Below are 16,492 nucleotides of genomic sequence, written 5' to 3' on the forward strand. Positions count from 1 at the left end.
GGACAATGCAGGGGACAGGATGAGGACAGAGCCCTCCTGTCCCTGTCCCTTTGTGTCCCCTCCTGTCCCTGTCCCTTTGTGTCCCCTCCTGTCCCGGGACCCGCCCGGGGAGGGGGCGGAGCCATCGAGGGGCGTGGTCAGGCAAGGGGCGGGGCGTTCACCGATGACGTGCTTGGCCACGCCCTCCCGGAGGGGCGCGCGCGGCGGTTGCCGGGCAACGAAACATGGCGGGGCAGGTGGGGGGAGGGGGGGAAACGGGGGAAATGGTGAAAAAAGGGGAAAAAAGGGGAAAAAAAGGGGGAAAAAAGGGGGAAAACGAGGCGGGAAAAGGGGGAACAAAGGGGAAGAAGAGGTGGGAGGAAAGAGGGGGCGAAACGGGGGGAGAGAGAGGGAGGGGAAAGGGGGATGGGGGAGAAAAGGGGGAAAAATGGGGGGGACAAGGGGGGAGAGCAGGCCCGGGGGTCGCGGGGGAGGGCCCGGGGGATCCCGGCTCTCAGCGGGATCTCCCCCTCCCCAGTACGAGGATGCCTTCAGCCCCCCCCGCCTGCAGTGCTGGACCGTGCCCCGCCCCCCCCCGAAGGTACCCCCCGAGCTTGGCCTTGACCCCCAAAACCCCCGGGCCTGACCGGGACCCCCAGGTCCCCCCCAGCTGTGGCCTGGACCCCTGAATCCCTCCTCAACCCCAGCCCAGCCCCCCCCCCCCCCCGAGGCCTCTGAGACCCCCCCAGCCCCAGCCTGGACCCCCCAAACCCCTCCCAGGGCCACCAGGACCCCCCCAAACCTCACCCCAGGACCCCCAAACCCCTCCCAGGGCCAGCAGGACACCCCAGGTCTGTCATGACCCCCCCCAAAACCCACCCCAGGACCCCCAAACCTCACCCAGGACCACCAAACCCCTCCCAGGGCCACCATGGACCCTCCCCAAACCCCACCCCAGGACCCCCAAATCCCTCCCAGGGCCACCAGGCCCCCCCGAGCCCAGTCCTGACCCCCCCAAACCTCACCCCAGGACCCCCAAACCCCTCCCAGGGCCACCAGGCCCCCCAGGCTTGTCATGACGCCCCCCAAATCCCACCCCAGGACCCCCAAAGCCCTCCCGAGGCCACCATGGACCCCCCTAGCCCAGTCCTTATCCCCCCCCAACCCCACCCCAGGACCCCCAAACCCCTCCCGGGGCCACCAGGCCCCCCCAAGTCTGTCATGACCCCCCCAAACCCCACTCCAGGCCCCCCAAACCTCACTCCAGGACCCCCAAACCCCTCCCAAGGCCACCAGGACCCCCCCGAGCCCAGTCCTGACCCCTCAAACCTCACCCCAGGACCCCCAAACCCCTCCCGGGGCCACCAGGACCCCCCCAAGTCTGTCATGACCCCCCCCAAACCCCACTCCAGGCCCCCCAAACCCCACCCCAGGACCCCCAAACCCCTCCCAGGGCCACCATGGACCCCCCAGCCCGGTCCTTATCCCCCCCAAACCCCACCCCAGGACCCCCAAACCCTACCCCAGGACCCCCAAACCCCACCCCAGGACCCCCAAACCCCACCCCAGGACCACCAAACCCCTCCCAGGGCCACCATGGACCCCCCAGCCCGGTCCTTATTCCCCCCAAACCCCACCCCAGCTCCCCCCAAACCCCACCCCAGGACCCCCAAACCTCTCCCGGCGCCACCAGGCCCCCCCAGGCCGGTCGTGACCCCCCCCTCCGCATGTCCCATGTCCCCTCGCCCCCAGCTCCCCGCCCCTCGCCCCCCGACCCCGTTCATCGCCAACGCCCGGGGCCACCTCCTGCCGCACGTGCCGCGCTCCCAGGTGAGCCCCGCGGGGCATTTCGGGGGGCACCCCCCGCTCCCGGGGGGGGCACCGGCACCGGGGCCACCCCCGCGCCGTGCCCGGCCGCAGGTGTCGCCGTGGGGCACCTTCCTGGGGACATGGGACATGCCAGCGCGCATCCCCCCGGCCCGCCTGGACCTGAGCGCCCGCTCGCCCGCGGCCGCCGCCCGCCTGGCCCGGGAGCAGCCCCGGGCCCTGCGGAGAGCCTGCAACGGCCTCCGCACCCGGGTCACCGGCAAGGTGACACACCTGGGACACACCTGGGGACAGCTGGGACATGGGGACACACCCGGGGTACACAGGGACAGCCCCGGGCCCTGCGGAGAGCCTGCAACGGCCTCCGCACCCGGGTCACCGGCAAGGTGACACACCTGGGACACACCTGGGACACGGGGACACACCTGGGGACAGCTGGGACATGGGGACACAGCTGGGGACACACCTGGGGACAGCTGGGACATGGGGACACAGCTGGGACACACCTGGGACACACCTGGGGACAGCTGGGACATGGGGACACAGCTGGGACACACCTGGGACACACCTGGGGACTGCTGGGACATGGGGACACACCTGGGACACACCTGGGGACAGCTGGGACACACCTGGGGACAGCTGGGACACATAGGGACAGCCCCGTGCCCTGCGGACAGCCTGCAACGGCCTCTGCACCCGGGTCACCGGCAAGGTGACACACCTGGGACACACCTGGGACACGGGACACACCTGGGACACACCTGGGGACAGCTGGGACATGGGGACACAGCTGGGACACACCTGGGGACAGCTGGGACACACCTGGGGACACACCCGGGGTACACAGGGACAGCCCCGGGCTCTGCAGAGAGCCTGCAACGGCCTCCGCACCCGGGTCACCGGCAAGGTGACACACCTGGGACACACCTGGGACACGGGGACACACCTGGGGACAGCTGGGACACACAGGGACAGCCCCGGGCCCTGCGGAGAGCCTGCAACGGCCTCCGCACCCGGGTCACCGGCAAGGTGACACACCTGGGACACACCTGGGACATGGGGACACACTTGGGGACAGCTGGACACACAGGGACACACAGGGGCAGCCCTGGGCCCTGCAGACAGCCTGCAACAGCCTCCGCACCCGGGTCACCGGCAAGGTGACACACCTGGGACACACCTGGGGACAGCTGGGACATGGGGACACACCCGGGGTACACAGGGACAGCCCCGGGCCCTGCGGAGAGCCTGCAACGGCCTCCGCACCCGGGTCACCGGCAAGGTGACACACCTGGGACACACCTGGGGACAGCTGGGACATGGGGACACAGCTGGGACACACCTGGGGACTGCTGGGACACACCTGGGGACACCTGGGACACACAGGGACACACAGGGACAGCCCCGGGCCCTGCGGAGAGCCTGCAACGGCCTCCGCACCCAGGTCACCGGCAAGGTGACACACCTGGGACACACCTGGGACACGGGGACACACCTGGGACACACCTGGGACACGGGGACACACCTGGGACACACCTGGGGACAGCTGGGACATGGGGACACAGCTGGGACACACCTGGGACACATCTGGGGACAGCTGGGACACACCTGGGGACAGCTGGGACACACCTGGGGACAGCTGGGACACACAGGGACAGCCCCGGGCCCTGCGGACAGCCTGCAACGGCCTCCGCACCCGGGTCACCGCAAGGTGACACACCTGGGACACACCTGGGGACAGCTGAGACACATCTGGGGACAGCTGGGACACATCTGGGGACAGCTGGGACAGCCCTGGGACACACCTGGGACAGCTGGGGACACCCGGGGTACACAGGGACAGCCCTGGGCCCTGCAGACAGCCTGCAACGGCCTCCACACCCGGGTCACCGGCAAGGTGACACACCTGGGACACACCTGGGACACACCTGGGGACAGCTGGGACACACCCGGGACACCCCGAGGACACACTGGGGACAGCCCCGGGGCTCGGTGACGGGCAGGGGGTGGCACAGAACCGACAGGAGAGGGGACAGCGTGGTGGGGGACAGGGGGACATGGGGGGGACATGGGGACAGGGGATCAGAGGGATGGGGGGACAAAGGGGACACAGGGATGGGGGACAGGGGGACATGGGCATGGGGGACAGGAGTGAGGAATGTGGGGATAAGGGGGGACACAGATATGGGGATGGGGCACATGGGGGGACAAAGGGACATGGAGGATGTGGGGATAAAGGGGACACAGGGACACGGGGCTGGGGGACGGGGGGATACGGGGACAGGGGACAGGGATGTGGGGATAAAGGGGACACAGGGATGGGACAAACAGCCATGGGGGATGTGGGAATGGGGGGGACACAATTTTGGGGCTGTTCCTACAAGGAGGCAGCTCCCGGTGCCCCCGGCCATCCCAAAGCCAGGCCTGGCCCCGGCTCCGGGGGGGATCCACACCCCAAAGGCAGCAGCTCCCCACTTCTGAGGGGTCCCACCCCATTTCCCCTCCCTGGGGACCCCCCTGACCCCCCTCCCTCCATCCCACAGCTGCAGAAACCCTGGGACACGGAACCTTCTGGAAAGGACATGGGGGGTCCCAGCGGGGGCTCCCCCCAAAGCCCTGAGGCCCCAAACCCCGGGGACAACCCTGAGGGGGGACCCTCTCCCCAAAATCCCCCTGGGGGGGGACCCTCTCCCCAAAATCCCCTCAGCTCCAGGGCCCCCCCCAGCTCCTGAGCCCCTGGAGGTGGCTCTGCTGTCATTGTCCCCTCCCCTGGGGACAATCTCCCCCCCCCCCAATCCCACCTTTCCCTCCCCTCAGTGGGGCACAGGAGGGTCTGGGCCCTCCCCCCAAAAAAAGTGGGAAATAAAGGTTGGGAAATGCAGGAAATCCTTGGAATGAGCCCAAATCCATTCGGGGTTTAGGGTTAGGCCCTGCTCCTCCCTCCTCCTCCTCCTCTTCTTCCTCCCTGGTCCCAGGGGAGGGTTCTTAATTGGGAAATTAATTGGGGATGGGATTGGGATGGGATCGAGCCCCCCACCCCCCTCCTGCCACCCCAAAATCCCAACCACGAGAAGATTATTCCCCCAAAAATCCTGGATTTTACCAGCAGGATTCGTCCCCACACGGAGCTGGGGCAGGAACCCAAAAAAAAAACCCTAAATCCACCCAAAAAAAACCCTAAATCTACCCCAAAGGTTAGAAATCCCCTAAACTCGACCCCAAAACCCCCTGCTCATCCCTGCCGCAAATTTTGTTTTTTTTCCCAGGTTTTTTCCGACGCCGGGCTCCTCTGGGGAGCAGCAATTCCCCAAATCCCAGAGGAGAATCCCATTCCTGGCTGTGGGACAGGGGAGGGACACGGGGCTGGAGGATCAGAGCTGCTTTATTCCCCAGGGGACAGGTGACAACACCTGAGGTGACAAAACCCCTCCCCGCCGGGAAAACCCGCACGGGACGCCCCAACACCGGGGATTTCCCCCCCAAATTGGGCTGAATCATGGAATTCCCACGGGATTGAGGACCCCGGGCGGTGGCAGCGGGGTGGCAGCGGGGGTGGCAGCGAGATGTCACCTGTCACCCACCCCCGTGGGGCGCTGCCTCAATGGAGCTCCTTGTCCCGCTGCGATCCCACACGCGGCCGCCCCGTTCCCGTTCCCGATCCCACTCGTGGGGACACAGATCCCGCATTGTCCCGGCCGCGGGGACACGTGGGGACGCCGGGGAGGTGGGGCAGGAGGGGCAGCTCTGCTCATCCCGGGATTTTGAGGAGGGGGGAAGCGTCACCTTCCCCCGGGAGGGGGCGGGAATCGCCGGAATTCCCGGAATTGTCACAGGGCGGCCAGGCCGGCGGAGGAGAGCAGGGTCAGGGCCAGCACCAGCACGCCCGACTGGGTCACCTGCGGCAGCCGCAGCCCCTTGCCCAGGTCCCAGGCCTGCGGGGACACCAGGGGACAGCGGTGCCACTCTGTCCCCGAGCCCCCGCCGGGGGTCCCTGGCAGGGGACACGCCCCCAGACCTTCCCGCAGTGTCCCCTGTTCCCACCCCCTTCCCTGCTCCCTGTCCCCGTTCCCCATTTCCTCTCCCCATTGTTCCTCTCCCCTTTCCCACTTCCATCCCCTGTTCCCACCCCTCTTCCCTGCTCCCTGTCCCCGTTCCCCATTTCCTCTCCCCATTGTTCCTCTCCCCCTTCCCACTTCCATCCCCTGTTCCCACCCCTCTTCCCTGCTCCCTGTCCCCGTTCCCCATTTCCTCTCCCCATTGTTCCTCTCCCCTTTCCCAATTCCATCCCCTGTTCCCACCCCCCCTTCCCTGCTCCCCTCCCCTTCTTCCCATCCCCCTCCCACTTTTTCTCATCCCTTCTCCCCCTCTCCCATCCCCTCTCCCCTTTCCCACTTCCATCCCAGTTCCCATTCCCTTCCCATCTCCCCCTTCCAGCCCTTCTCCCCTCATTCCATCCCCTCTCCACACTCCCATTCCCATTCCCACTCTCCCCATTCCCATCCCTCTCCAGTTCCCACTATTCCCATTATTCCCATTCTCCCCATTCCCATCCCCTCTCCCCAGTTCCCATTCCCATTCTCACTCTCCCCATTCCTATTTCCACACTCCCGTTCCCATCCCCTCTCCCCAATTCCCATTATTCCCATTCCCACACTCCCCATTCCCATTATTCCCATTATTCCCATTATTCCCATTCCCACACTCCCCATTCCCATTATTCCCACTATTCCCATTCCCTCTCCCCTTTTCCATTATTCCCATTATTCCCATTATTCCCATTATTCCCATTCCCACTCTCCCCATTGCCATTATTCCCATTATTCCCATTATTCCCACTATTCCCACTATTCCCATTCCCTCTCCCCATTCCCATTATTCCCATTATTCCCATTATTCCCATTCCCACTCTCCCCATTCCCATTATTCCCATTAGTCCCATTATTCCCATTCCCACTCTCCCCATTCCCCTTATTCCATTATTCCCCTTATTCCCATTATTCCCATTCCCACTCTCCCCACTCCCATTATTCCCACAATGTGGAAAACCTTCACCACCCCCCAAACCCCGGGGCCGATCCCTCCCCGGGAACCCCACGGATCCGGAATTCCCCAAAACCCCAAGAAAGCCCCGGAGCAGCCCGGGCCCTCCCCCGGCGTGCCCCAATCCCAGTCCCACGCTGGGAGCACCGGGACGCTCCGGGATCCCTCTGCAGTTTTGTGCCGTTCCCAAAATTCCTCCCCGATCCCGAGGCGCCCGGGCGGGGGCCACGCCCCGGTGCCACGCCCTTTGTCACCCCGCTGTCCCCAGCGGGGGACGTTCCAGGCGCGGCGTTCCCGAGTGGCCGGGCTGGCGCTCACCAGGTGCCGGATCCCGTTCCAGGTGTGGTAGGACACGGGCAGGGCCAGCAGGAACTTGGCCGAGCAGATGAGGGCGGGGCCCAGGCTCAGGGCCCGCACCTGAGCCAGGTAATGCGGGAATTGCTCCGGGAGCAGGAGAGCGGCCAGGGAGAACAGGGACACACCTGGGACACGGGGATAGAGCCCATCAGTGACCCCCAGGGAGAGCAGGGACACGCCTGGAGAGCAGGGATACACCTGGAATGGGGACAGGGATACACCTGGAGAGCAGGGATACACCTGGAATGGGGACAGGGATACACCTGGAAAACAGGTATACACCTGGAATGGGGACAGGGATACACCTGGAACACAGGGATACACCTGGAGAGCAGGGATACACCTGGAATGGGGACAGGGATACACCTGGAGAGCAGGGATACACCTGGAGAACAGGGATACACCTGGGAAACAGGGATACACCTGGAATGGGGACAGGGATACACCTGGAGAGCAGGGATACACCTGGAATGGGGACAGGGATACACCTGGAGAGCAGGGATACACCTGGAATGGGGACAGGGATACACCTGGAGAACAGGGATACACCTGGGAAACAGGGATACACCTGGAATGGGGATGGAACACACCAGGGAGAACAGGGATACACCTGGAATGGGGACAGGGATACACCTGGAGAACAGGGATACACCTGGAACACAGGGACACACCTGGGACACGGGGATGGAGCCCATCAGTGACCCCCAGGGAGAGCAGGGACACACCTGGAGAGCAGGGATACACCTGGAATGGGGACAGGGATACACCTGGAATGGGGACAGGGATACACCTGGAATGGGGACAGGGATACACCTGGAGAGCAGGGATACACCTGGAACACAGGGATACACCTGGAGAGCAGGGATACACCTGGAATGGGGACAGGGATACACCTGGAGAGCAGGGATACACCTGGAACACAGGGATACACCTGGAGAGCAGGGATACACCTGGAATGGGGACAGGGATACACCTGGAGAGCAGGGATACACCTGGAGAACAGGGATACACCTGGGGAAACAGGGATACACCTGGAATGGGGACAGGGATACACCTGGAGAGCAGGGATACACCTGGAATGGGGACAGGGATACACCTGGAATGGGGACAGGGATACACCTGGAGAACAGGGATACACCTGGAATGGGGATGGAACACACCAGGGAGAGCAGGGATACACCTGGAATGGGGACAGGGATCCACCTGGAATGAGGACAGCGATGCACCTGGAAAAGGGATCCAGGGAAAACAGGGATACACCTGGAAAAGGGATCCAGGGAAAACAGGGATACACCTGGAATGGGGACAGGGATACAGCTGGAAAACAGAGATCCAAGGAAAACAGGGATCCACCTGGAATGGGGACAGGACTACACCTGGAAAAGGGATCCAGGGAAAACAGAGATACACCTGGGAAACAACCAGGGATCCACCTGGAATGGGGACAGGGATACAGCTGGAAAAGGGATCCAGGGAAAACAGGGATCCACCTGGAATGGGGACAGGGATACAGCTGGAAAAGGGATCCAGGGAAAACAGGGATACACCTGGGAAACAACCAGGGATCCACCTGGAATGGGGACAGGGATGCACCTGGAAAAGGGATCCAGGGAAAACAGGGATCCACCTGGAATGGGGACAGGGATACAGCTGGAAAAGGGATCCAGGGAAAACAGGGATCCAGCCAGGATGGGATGGAACACACCAGGGAGAACAGGGGAAAAACTCAGGGATGGAAAAAAACTCAGGGGTGAAAAAAACTCAGGGAAATAGGGATGGGGAAAAAACAGGGATGGGGAAAAAACAGGGATGGGGAAAAAAAGGAATGGGGAAAAAAAGGAATGGGGAAAAAAAGGAATGGGGAAAATAGGGATAGGAAAACAGGGATGGGGTAAAACAGGGATGGGGAAAAAAAGGAATGGGGAAAATATGGATGGGAAAAAAACAGGGATGGGAAAACAGGGATGAGAAGATTTTGTGGGGGATTTGGGGGAATTTTGGGAGAATTTGGGAGAATTTTGGGGGGGATTTGGGGGAATTTTGGGAGAATTTTGAGGGGGATTTTGCGGGGAATTTTGGGGGGGATTTTGAGGGGGATTTTGCGGGGAATTTTGGGAGAATTTTGGGAGAATTTAGGGAGAATTTAGGGAGAATTTTGGGGGAATTTTGGGGGAATTTTGGGGGAATTTTGGGGGAATTTTGGGGGAATTTTGGGGGAATTTTGTGGGGGATTTGGGGGGAATTTTGGGGGGATTTTGTGGGGGATTTTGGGGGGAATTTTGGGGGGAATTTTGGGGGGCTGGAGGAGGCAGAGCAGAGGCTTCCCAGGAAAGCCCCCGAGCTGTGGGATGCCAGGGGCGTCCCCGGGTGCCACCCACCGAGGCTGAGGGCGACGCCGGTGCCGCGGTGGCTGATGGACATGGCCATGGGCAGCGACCACCTGGAACAGAGCGGGGCTGGGGTCACCCCAAAACCCAGGGCAACGGGGGGGGGGGCATTGGGGTGCGCTGGGGGGAGTTTGGGGCGGCCTGGGGGGAGTTTGGGGTGGCCTGGGGGGAGTTTGGGGTGGCCTGGGGGAGTTTGGGGTGGCCTGGGGGGAATTCGGGGGGTTTTGGGGAGATTTTGGGGGAATTTGGGGGGTTTGGGGGGGAATTTGGGGGGTTTTGGGGGTGAATTAGGGGGGGGGTTGGGGAGATTTTGGGGGAATCTGGGGGGTTTTGGGGGGAATTTGGGGTGGCCTGGGGGGAATTTGGGGCGGCCTGGGGGGAGTTTGGGGTGGCCTGGGGGGAATTTGGGGGTTTTGGGGTGAATTAGGGGGGTTTGGGGAGATTTTGGGGGAATTTGGGGGGTTTTGGGGGGAATCTGGGGGGTTTTGGGGTGAATTGGGGGGGTTGGGGAGATTTTGGGGGAATCTGGGGGGTTTTGGGGGGAATTTGGGGTGGCCTGGGGGGAATTTGGGGCGGCCTGGGGGAATTCGGGGCGGCCTGGGGGGAATTAGGGGGGGTTTTGGAGAGATTTTGGGGGAATTTGGGGGGTTTTGCGGGGAATTTGGGGGGTTTTGGGGTGAATTAGGGGGGGGGGTTGGGGAGATTTTGGGGGAATCTGGGGGGTTTTGGGGGGAATTTGGGGCGGTCTGGGGGGAATTTGGGGCGGCCTGGGGGGAATTTGGGGTGGCCTGGGGGGAATTCGGGGGATTTTGGGGGGAATTAGGGGGGTTTGGGGAGATTTTGGGGGAATTTGGGGGGTTTTGGGGGGAATTCGGGGGGTTCTGGGGAGATTTTGGGGGAATCTGGGGGGTTTTGGGTGGAATTTGGGGTGGCCTGGGGGGAATTTGGGGCGTTTGGGGAGAATTTGGGGGGGTTGGGGGGGAATTCAGGGGATTTGGGGGGAATTAGGGGGATTTTGGGGGGAATTTGGGGTAATTAGGGCTGTTTTAGGATGGTTTTGGGGTGATTGGGGCCATTTTAGGGTGGTTTTGGGGTGATTAGGGCTGGTTTTGGGTGATTAGGGCTGTTTTAGGATGGTTTTGGGGTGATTTGGGCCATTTTAGGGTGGTTTTGGGGTGATTAGGGCTGGTTTTGGGGTGATTAGGGCTGTTTTAGGGTGGTTTGGGGCGATCAGTGCCATTTTAGGGTGGTTTTGGGTAATTTGGGCTGGTTTTGGGGTGATTAGAGCTGTTTTAGGGTGGTTTTGGGGTGATTGGGGCTGCTTTGGGCTGTTTTAAGGGCCGGTCTGTGCGGTTTTGGGCAGCATGGGGGTGGTTTTGGGGTTCCCTGGCTGGTTTAGGGGTGTTTTGGGGTGTCCCTCACTTGTAGATGCTGATGTGGGGGGACAGGGGCCGCCCCGAGCGCGAGTTCCTCTCCCAGAAGCTCCTCATCTCCTCCCGCGCCGTCGTCCCCATCGGGATCGCCCTGGGACAGGGCAGGGCCTGAGCCCCAGCCCCAAAACCACCCTAAACCCAACCCTAAAACCCTAAACCCACCCCAAAACCCAGAAAAAATAACCTAAACCCATCCCAAAAACCCTAAATCCACCCCAAAACCCAGAAAAAACACCCTAAACCCATCCCTAAAACCCTAAACCCACCCCAAAACCCCAAATCCACCCCAGAAAAAACTCTAAACCCAACCCAAAACCCAGAAAAATAACCTAAACCCAACCCTAAAACCCTAAACCCACCAGTAAAACCCAGAAAAAACACCCTAAACCCACCCCAAACCCCAGAAAAAATAACCTAAACCCATCCCAAAAACCCTAAACCCACCCCAAAACCCAGAAAAAATAACCTAAACCCAACCCTAAAACCCTAAATCCACCCCAAAACCCAGAAAAAATACCCTAAACCCACCCCAAAACCCCAAATCCACCCAGAAAAACTCTAAACCAAACCCAAAAACCCAAAAAATACCCTAAACCCAACCCTAAAACCCTAAACCCACCAGTAAAACCCAGAAAAAAACACCCTAAACCCACCCTAAAACACAAAAAGCCCCGAAATCTACCCCAAAAAATACCCTAAACCCACCCCAAACTGAGAAAAAACCCTAAAGCCACCCCTAAAACCCAAACAAAACCCTCTAAAACCCACCCCAAAACCCCAAAAATACCCCAAAATCGACCCCAAAACCCCCAAAAACACCCCAAAACACCAAAAACACCCCCAAATCCACCCCAAAACCACCCCAAAATCTACCCCAAAACACCCCTAAATCCAAAAAAAAAACCCACAAAACCCATAAGAAAACCCCAAATCCCACCCCAAAACCCCAAAAAAAACCAAAACCACCAAAAAAACAACAAAAAACCCCCTTGAAAACTCCCCAAAACTCCCCAAAATTACCCCAAAACCCCAAAAACACCCCAAAATCCACCCCAAAACCCCAAAACCACCCCAAAATTCACCCCAAAACTCCTAAAACCCCCCAAAATCCTCCCCAAAACCCCAAAACCACCCCAAAATACCCCAAAACCCCCAAAAAACCACAAAACCCAGAAGAAAACCCAAAATCCTACCCCAAAACCCCAAAAAACACCAAAACCACCAAAAAAACAACAAAAAACCCCCTTGAAAACTCCCCAAAATTACCCCAAAACCCCCCAAAATTACCCCAAAACCCCAAAAAATTACCCCAAAACCCCAAAAAACACCCCAAAATCCCTCCCAGTCCCTCCCAGTCTCTCACTGGTGCAGGGCGGGGCCGGGCCCCAGCCGGGCCAGGAGGCAGCGGCGCCCCAAACCCCTGGAAAAGAGAGAAAAAATGGGAAAAAATGGGGAAAATGGGGAAAAAAATGGGGAAACATGGGGAAAAAATGGGGAAAAATTAGGGGAAATGGGGGAAAATGGGAAAAATTGGGAAAAATGGGGGGAAAATGGGAAAAATGGGGGGAAAATGGGGAAAAATGGGAAAAATGGCGGGGGGAAATGGAAAAAAAATTAGGGGAAATGGGGGAAAATGGAAAAAAATGGGAAAAAATGGGGAAAATGGGGAAAAATGGGGGGGGAAATGGAAAAAAAAATAGGGGAAATGGGGGGAAAATGGGAAAAAAATTGGGGAAAATGGAAAAAAAAATGGGGGAAAGGGGGGAAAATGGAAAAAGTTGGGAAAAATGGGGGGGAATGGGGAAGAAATGGGAAAAATGGGGGGAAAATGGGAAAAAATATGGGGGGAAATGGGAAAAAATGGGGGGAAATTGGAAAAAAATGGGGGGAAATTGGAAAAAAATGGGAGGAAAATGAGGGGAAAATGGAAAAAATTGAGAAAAATTGAGGGGGGAATGGGAAAAATGGGGGGAAATGGGGAAAATGGGAAAAAATGGGGAAAATGGGAGGAAACGGGAAAAAATGTGGGGAAAAATGGAAAACAATGAGGGAAAAAGGGAAAAAATGGGGGGAAATGGAAAAAAATGGGGGAAAATGGGGGGGAAATGGGGGAAAATGGGAAAAAATTGGGAAAATGGAGGAAATGGGGAAAAAATGGGGGGAAATGGGAAAAAATGGGAAAAATGAGGGGAAATGGGAGGAAACGGGAAAAACGTGGGGGAAATGTGGGGGAAAATGGGAAAAAATGGGGGGAAATGGGGAAAAAATGGGAGGAAAATGAGGGGGAAATGGAAAAAAATTGAGAAAAATGGAGGGGGGAATGGGAAAAATGGGGGGAAATGGGGGGAAATGGGGAAAATGGGAAAAAATGGGGAAAATGGGAGGAAACGGGAAAAAATGTGGGGAAAAATGGAAAACAATGAGGGAAAATGGGAAAAAAATGGGGGGAAATGGGAAAAAAATGGGGAAAAAATGGGGGGAAAGGGGAAGAAAAATTGGAGGAAATGGGAAAAAAAATGGGGGAAAGGGGAGAAAATGGAAATTGGGAAAAATGGGGGGAAATGGGAAAAATGGGAAAAAATGGGGGAAAAGGGAAAAAAATGGGGGAAACGGGAAAAAAATGGGAAAAAATGGGGGGAAAATGGAAAAAATGGGGGGAAAATGGGAAAAATGAGGGAAATGGAGGGAAATGGGGGGGAATGGAAAAAATGGAGGAAAATAGGGGGAATTTTTGGGGGGTAAATGGGGAGAAATTGGGAAAAATGGGGGGAAAAATGGGAAAAAAATGGGGGGGAAATGAGGAGAAAATGGGAAAAAATGGGAAAAAAATGGGGGAATGGAAAAAAATGGGGAAAATGGGAGAAATGGGAAAAAATTAGGGAAATGGGAGGAAAATGGAAAAAATGGGGGAAATTGGAAAAAATGGGAAAAAATTGGAAAAATGGGAGGAGATGGGAAAAAATGTGGGGGAAATGTGGGAAAATGGAAAAAAATGGGGGAAATGGGAAAAATGGGGGAAATGGGAAAAAATGGGGGGAAATGGAAAAAAAATAGGGGAAATGGGGGGAAAATGGGAAAAATGGGAGGAAAGGGAAAAAATGGGGAAAATGGGGGAAAATGGGGGGAAGTGGGGAAAAGATGGGAAAAAAAGGGAAAAAATGGGGGGAAATGGGAAAAAATGGGAAAAAAATTGGAAAAATGGGAGGAAATGGGAAAAAATGGGGGAAATGTGGGGAAATGGAAAAAATGGGGGGAAATGGGAGAAAATGGGAAAAAAATGGAAAAAATGGGGGGAAATGGAAAAAAATTATGGGAAATGGGAAAAAATGGGGGGAAATGGGAAAAATAAAATTGGGAAAACAGGGCAAATGAGGAAAACGGGAAAATCGGGGGGAAATTGGCAAAAGAAAACAATGCAACAAAATAAAATAATACTCAAAAAAGAAGATAATACCAAAAAAATACAAAAGGAAAAAAGTTGGAAAAAAAACCGGGAAAAACTGGGGAAATGGGAAAAAAATGGGGGGAAATGGGAAAAATACTCCAAAAAAATGGGGAAAATGGGGAAGAATGGACAGGGAGGGTGACAGGGCGGGACACCGGGGACACCGGGGACACTGAGGGACCCGCAGCCTCAGGCGCGGCCCTCCCCCGCCCCGGTGTGGCCCCGGTGTGGCCCCGGTGTGGCCCCGGTGTCGCCGGTGGCCCCGGCCTGTCCCGGGCCTGTCCCGGGCCTGTCCCGGGGCCTCGGAGTCACCTCAGAGCCAGCGCCGCCATCTTGGAGCCGCCGCGCCGGAAGTGGCCGTGACGCACTTCCGGTGGTGGCGCGCGGCGGGGAGGGCGGGAAGGGGCGGGATCGATGGGGGGGGGGGATCGATAACCGATATCGGTCACCGGGAACGATAACCGATATCGGTCACCGGGATCGATAACCGATATCGGTACTGATACCGGTCACCGGGATCGAGAACCGATATCGGTCACCGGGATCGATAACCGATACCGGTACTGATACCGGTCACCGGGATCGATAACCGATACCGGTCACCGGGATCGATAACCGATATCGGTCACCGGGATCGATAACCGATATCGGTACTGATACCGGTCACCGGGATCGATAACCGATATCGGTCACCGGGATCGATAACCGATATCGGTACTGATACCGGTCACCGGATCGATAACCGATATCGGTCACCGGGATCGATAACCGATACCGGTACTGATACCGGTCACCGGGATCGATAACCGATACCGGTCACCGGGATCGATAACCGATATCGGTCACCGGGATCGATAACCGATACCGGTACTGATACCGGTCACCGGGATCGATAACCGATATCGGTCACCGGGATCGATAACCGATATCGGTACTGATACCGGTCACCGGGATCGAGAACCGATATCGGTCACCGGGATCGATAACCGATACCGGTCACCGGGATCGATAACCGATACCGGTACTGATACCGGTCACCGGGATCGATAACCGATACCGGTCACCGGATCGATAACCGATATCGGTCACCGGGATCGATAACCGATATCGGTACTGATACCGGTCACCGGGATCGATAACCGATATCGGTCACCGGGATCGATAACCGATATCGGTACTGATACCGGTCACCGGGATCGATAACTGATATCGGTCACTGTTATTGATCCCCGGGATCGATCCCTGATATCAGATCCGTTACTGATCCCCGGGATTGATCCCTGATATCAGATCCGTTATCGATCCCCAGGATCGATATCTGATCTCGGGCCCGTTATTGATCCCTGTTATCCCCCCCGAGCAAAGCCCTCTTTGCAATTTCCCCCCAAAATCCCCCTGAAATTCCCCCAAAACCTCCCCCCAAAAAAAAAACCAAAAAAAACCCCAAAACTCCCCAAACCCCAAAACCCCCTGAAATTCCCCCAACCCCCCCCCCAAAACTCCCCAAAGCCCCCCGAAATCCCCTAAACCCCCCCAAAAAAAAACCCCAAACCCCAATGTCCCCCCGATGTCCACCCGATGTCCCCCCAATATCCCCAGTGTCCCCAATGTCCCCCAGTGTCCCCCCAATGTCCCCCCGATGTCCCCCAATGTCCCCAATGTCCCCCCGATGTCCCCCCGATGTCCCCCCAATGTCCCCCAATGTCCCCAATGTCCCCCCAATGTCCCTCAATGTCCCCCAGTGTCCCCAGTGTCCCCCAGTGTCCCCCAATGTCCCCCCAATGTCCCCAGTGTCCCCAGTGTCCCCCAATGTCCCCAGTGTCCCCCAATGTCCCCCCAATGTCCCCCCAATGTCCCCAGTGTCCCCCAATGTCCCCCAGTGTCCCCAATGTCCCCCCAATGTCCCCCAGTGTCCCCAATGTCCCCCCAATGTCCCCAATGTCCCCCAGTGACCCCCAGTGTCCCCAGTGTCCCCAATGTCCCCCCAATGTCCCCAATGTCCCCCAGTGACCCCAAGTGTCCCC

At 58.1% G+C, this 16,492-nt stretch overlaps 2 protein-coding genes across 2 annotated transcripts; one reads left to right on the forward strand and one right to left on the reverse strand.

Moving 5' to 3' along the window:
- Positions 1–224: 224 nt before the first annotated feature.
- CFAP126 (cilia and flagella associated protein 126) lies at positions 225–4,644 on the forward strand. The gene is made up of 5 exons (XM_068179343.1): positions 225–236; positions 518–580; positions 1,732–1,809; positions 1,900–2,070; positions 4,350–4,644. The coding sequence occupies exons 1-5, from the start codon at positions 225–227 to the stop codon at positions 4,536–4,538; spliced, it is 513 nt and encodes a 170-aa protein (XP_068035444.1). The 3' UTR covers positions 4,539–4,644.
- Positions 4,645–5,582: 938 nt separating this feature from the next.
- On the reverse strand, positions 5,583–14,838 carry LOC137467929 (succinate dehydrogenase cytochrome b560 subunit, mitochondrial-like). Its single transcript, XM_068179339.1, has 6 exons — positions 14,781–14,838; positions 12,387–12,443; positions 11,013–11,114; positions 9,582–9,643; positions 7,165–7,328; positions 5,583–5,738 (listed from the first exon to the last, which is right to left on the reverse strand). The coding sequence occupies exons 1-6, from the start codon at positions 14,798–14,800 to the stop codon at positions 5,634–5,636; spliced, it is 510 nt and encodes a 169-aa protein (XP_068035440.1). The 5' UTR covers positions 14,801–14,838; the 3' UTR covers positions 5,583–5,633.
- Between the last annotated feature and the right edge of the window lie 1,654 nt (positions 14,839–16,492).

Source organism: Anomalospiza imberbis, unplaced genomic scaffold (genome assembly GCF_031753505.1).
Source record: "Anomalospiza imberbis isolate Cuckoo-Finch-1a 21T00152 unplaced genomic scaffold, ASM3175350v1 scaffold_881, whole genome shotgun sequence".
In the NCBI taxonomy this organism is placed as follows: Eukaryota; Metazoa; Chordata; class Aves; order Passeriformes; family Viduidae; genus Anomalospiza; species Anomalospiza imberbis.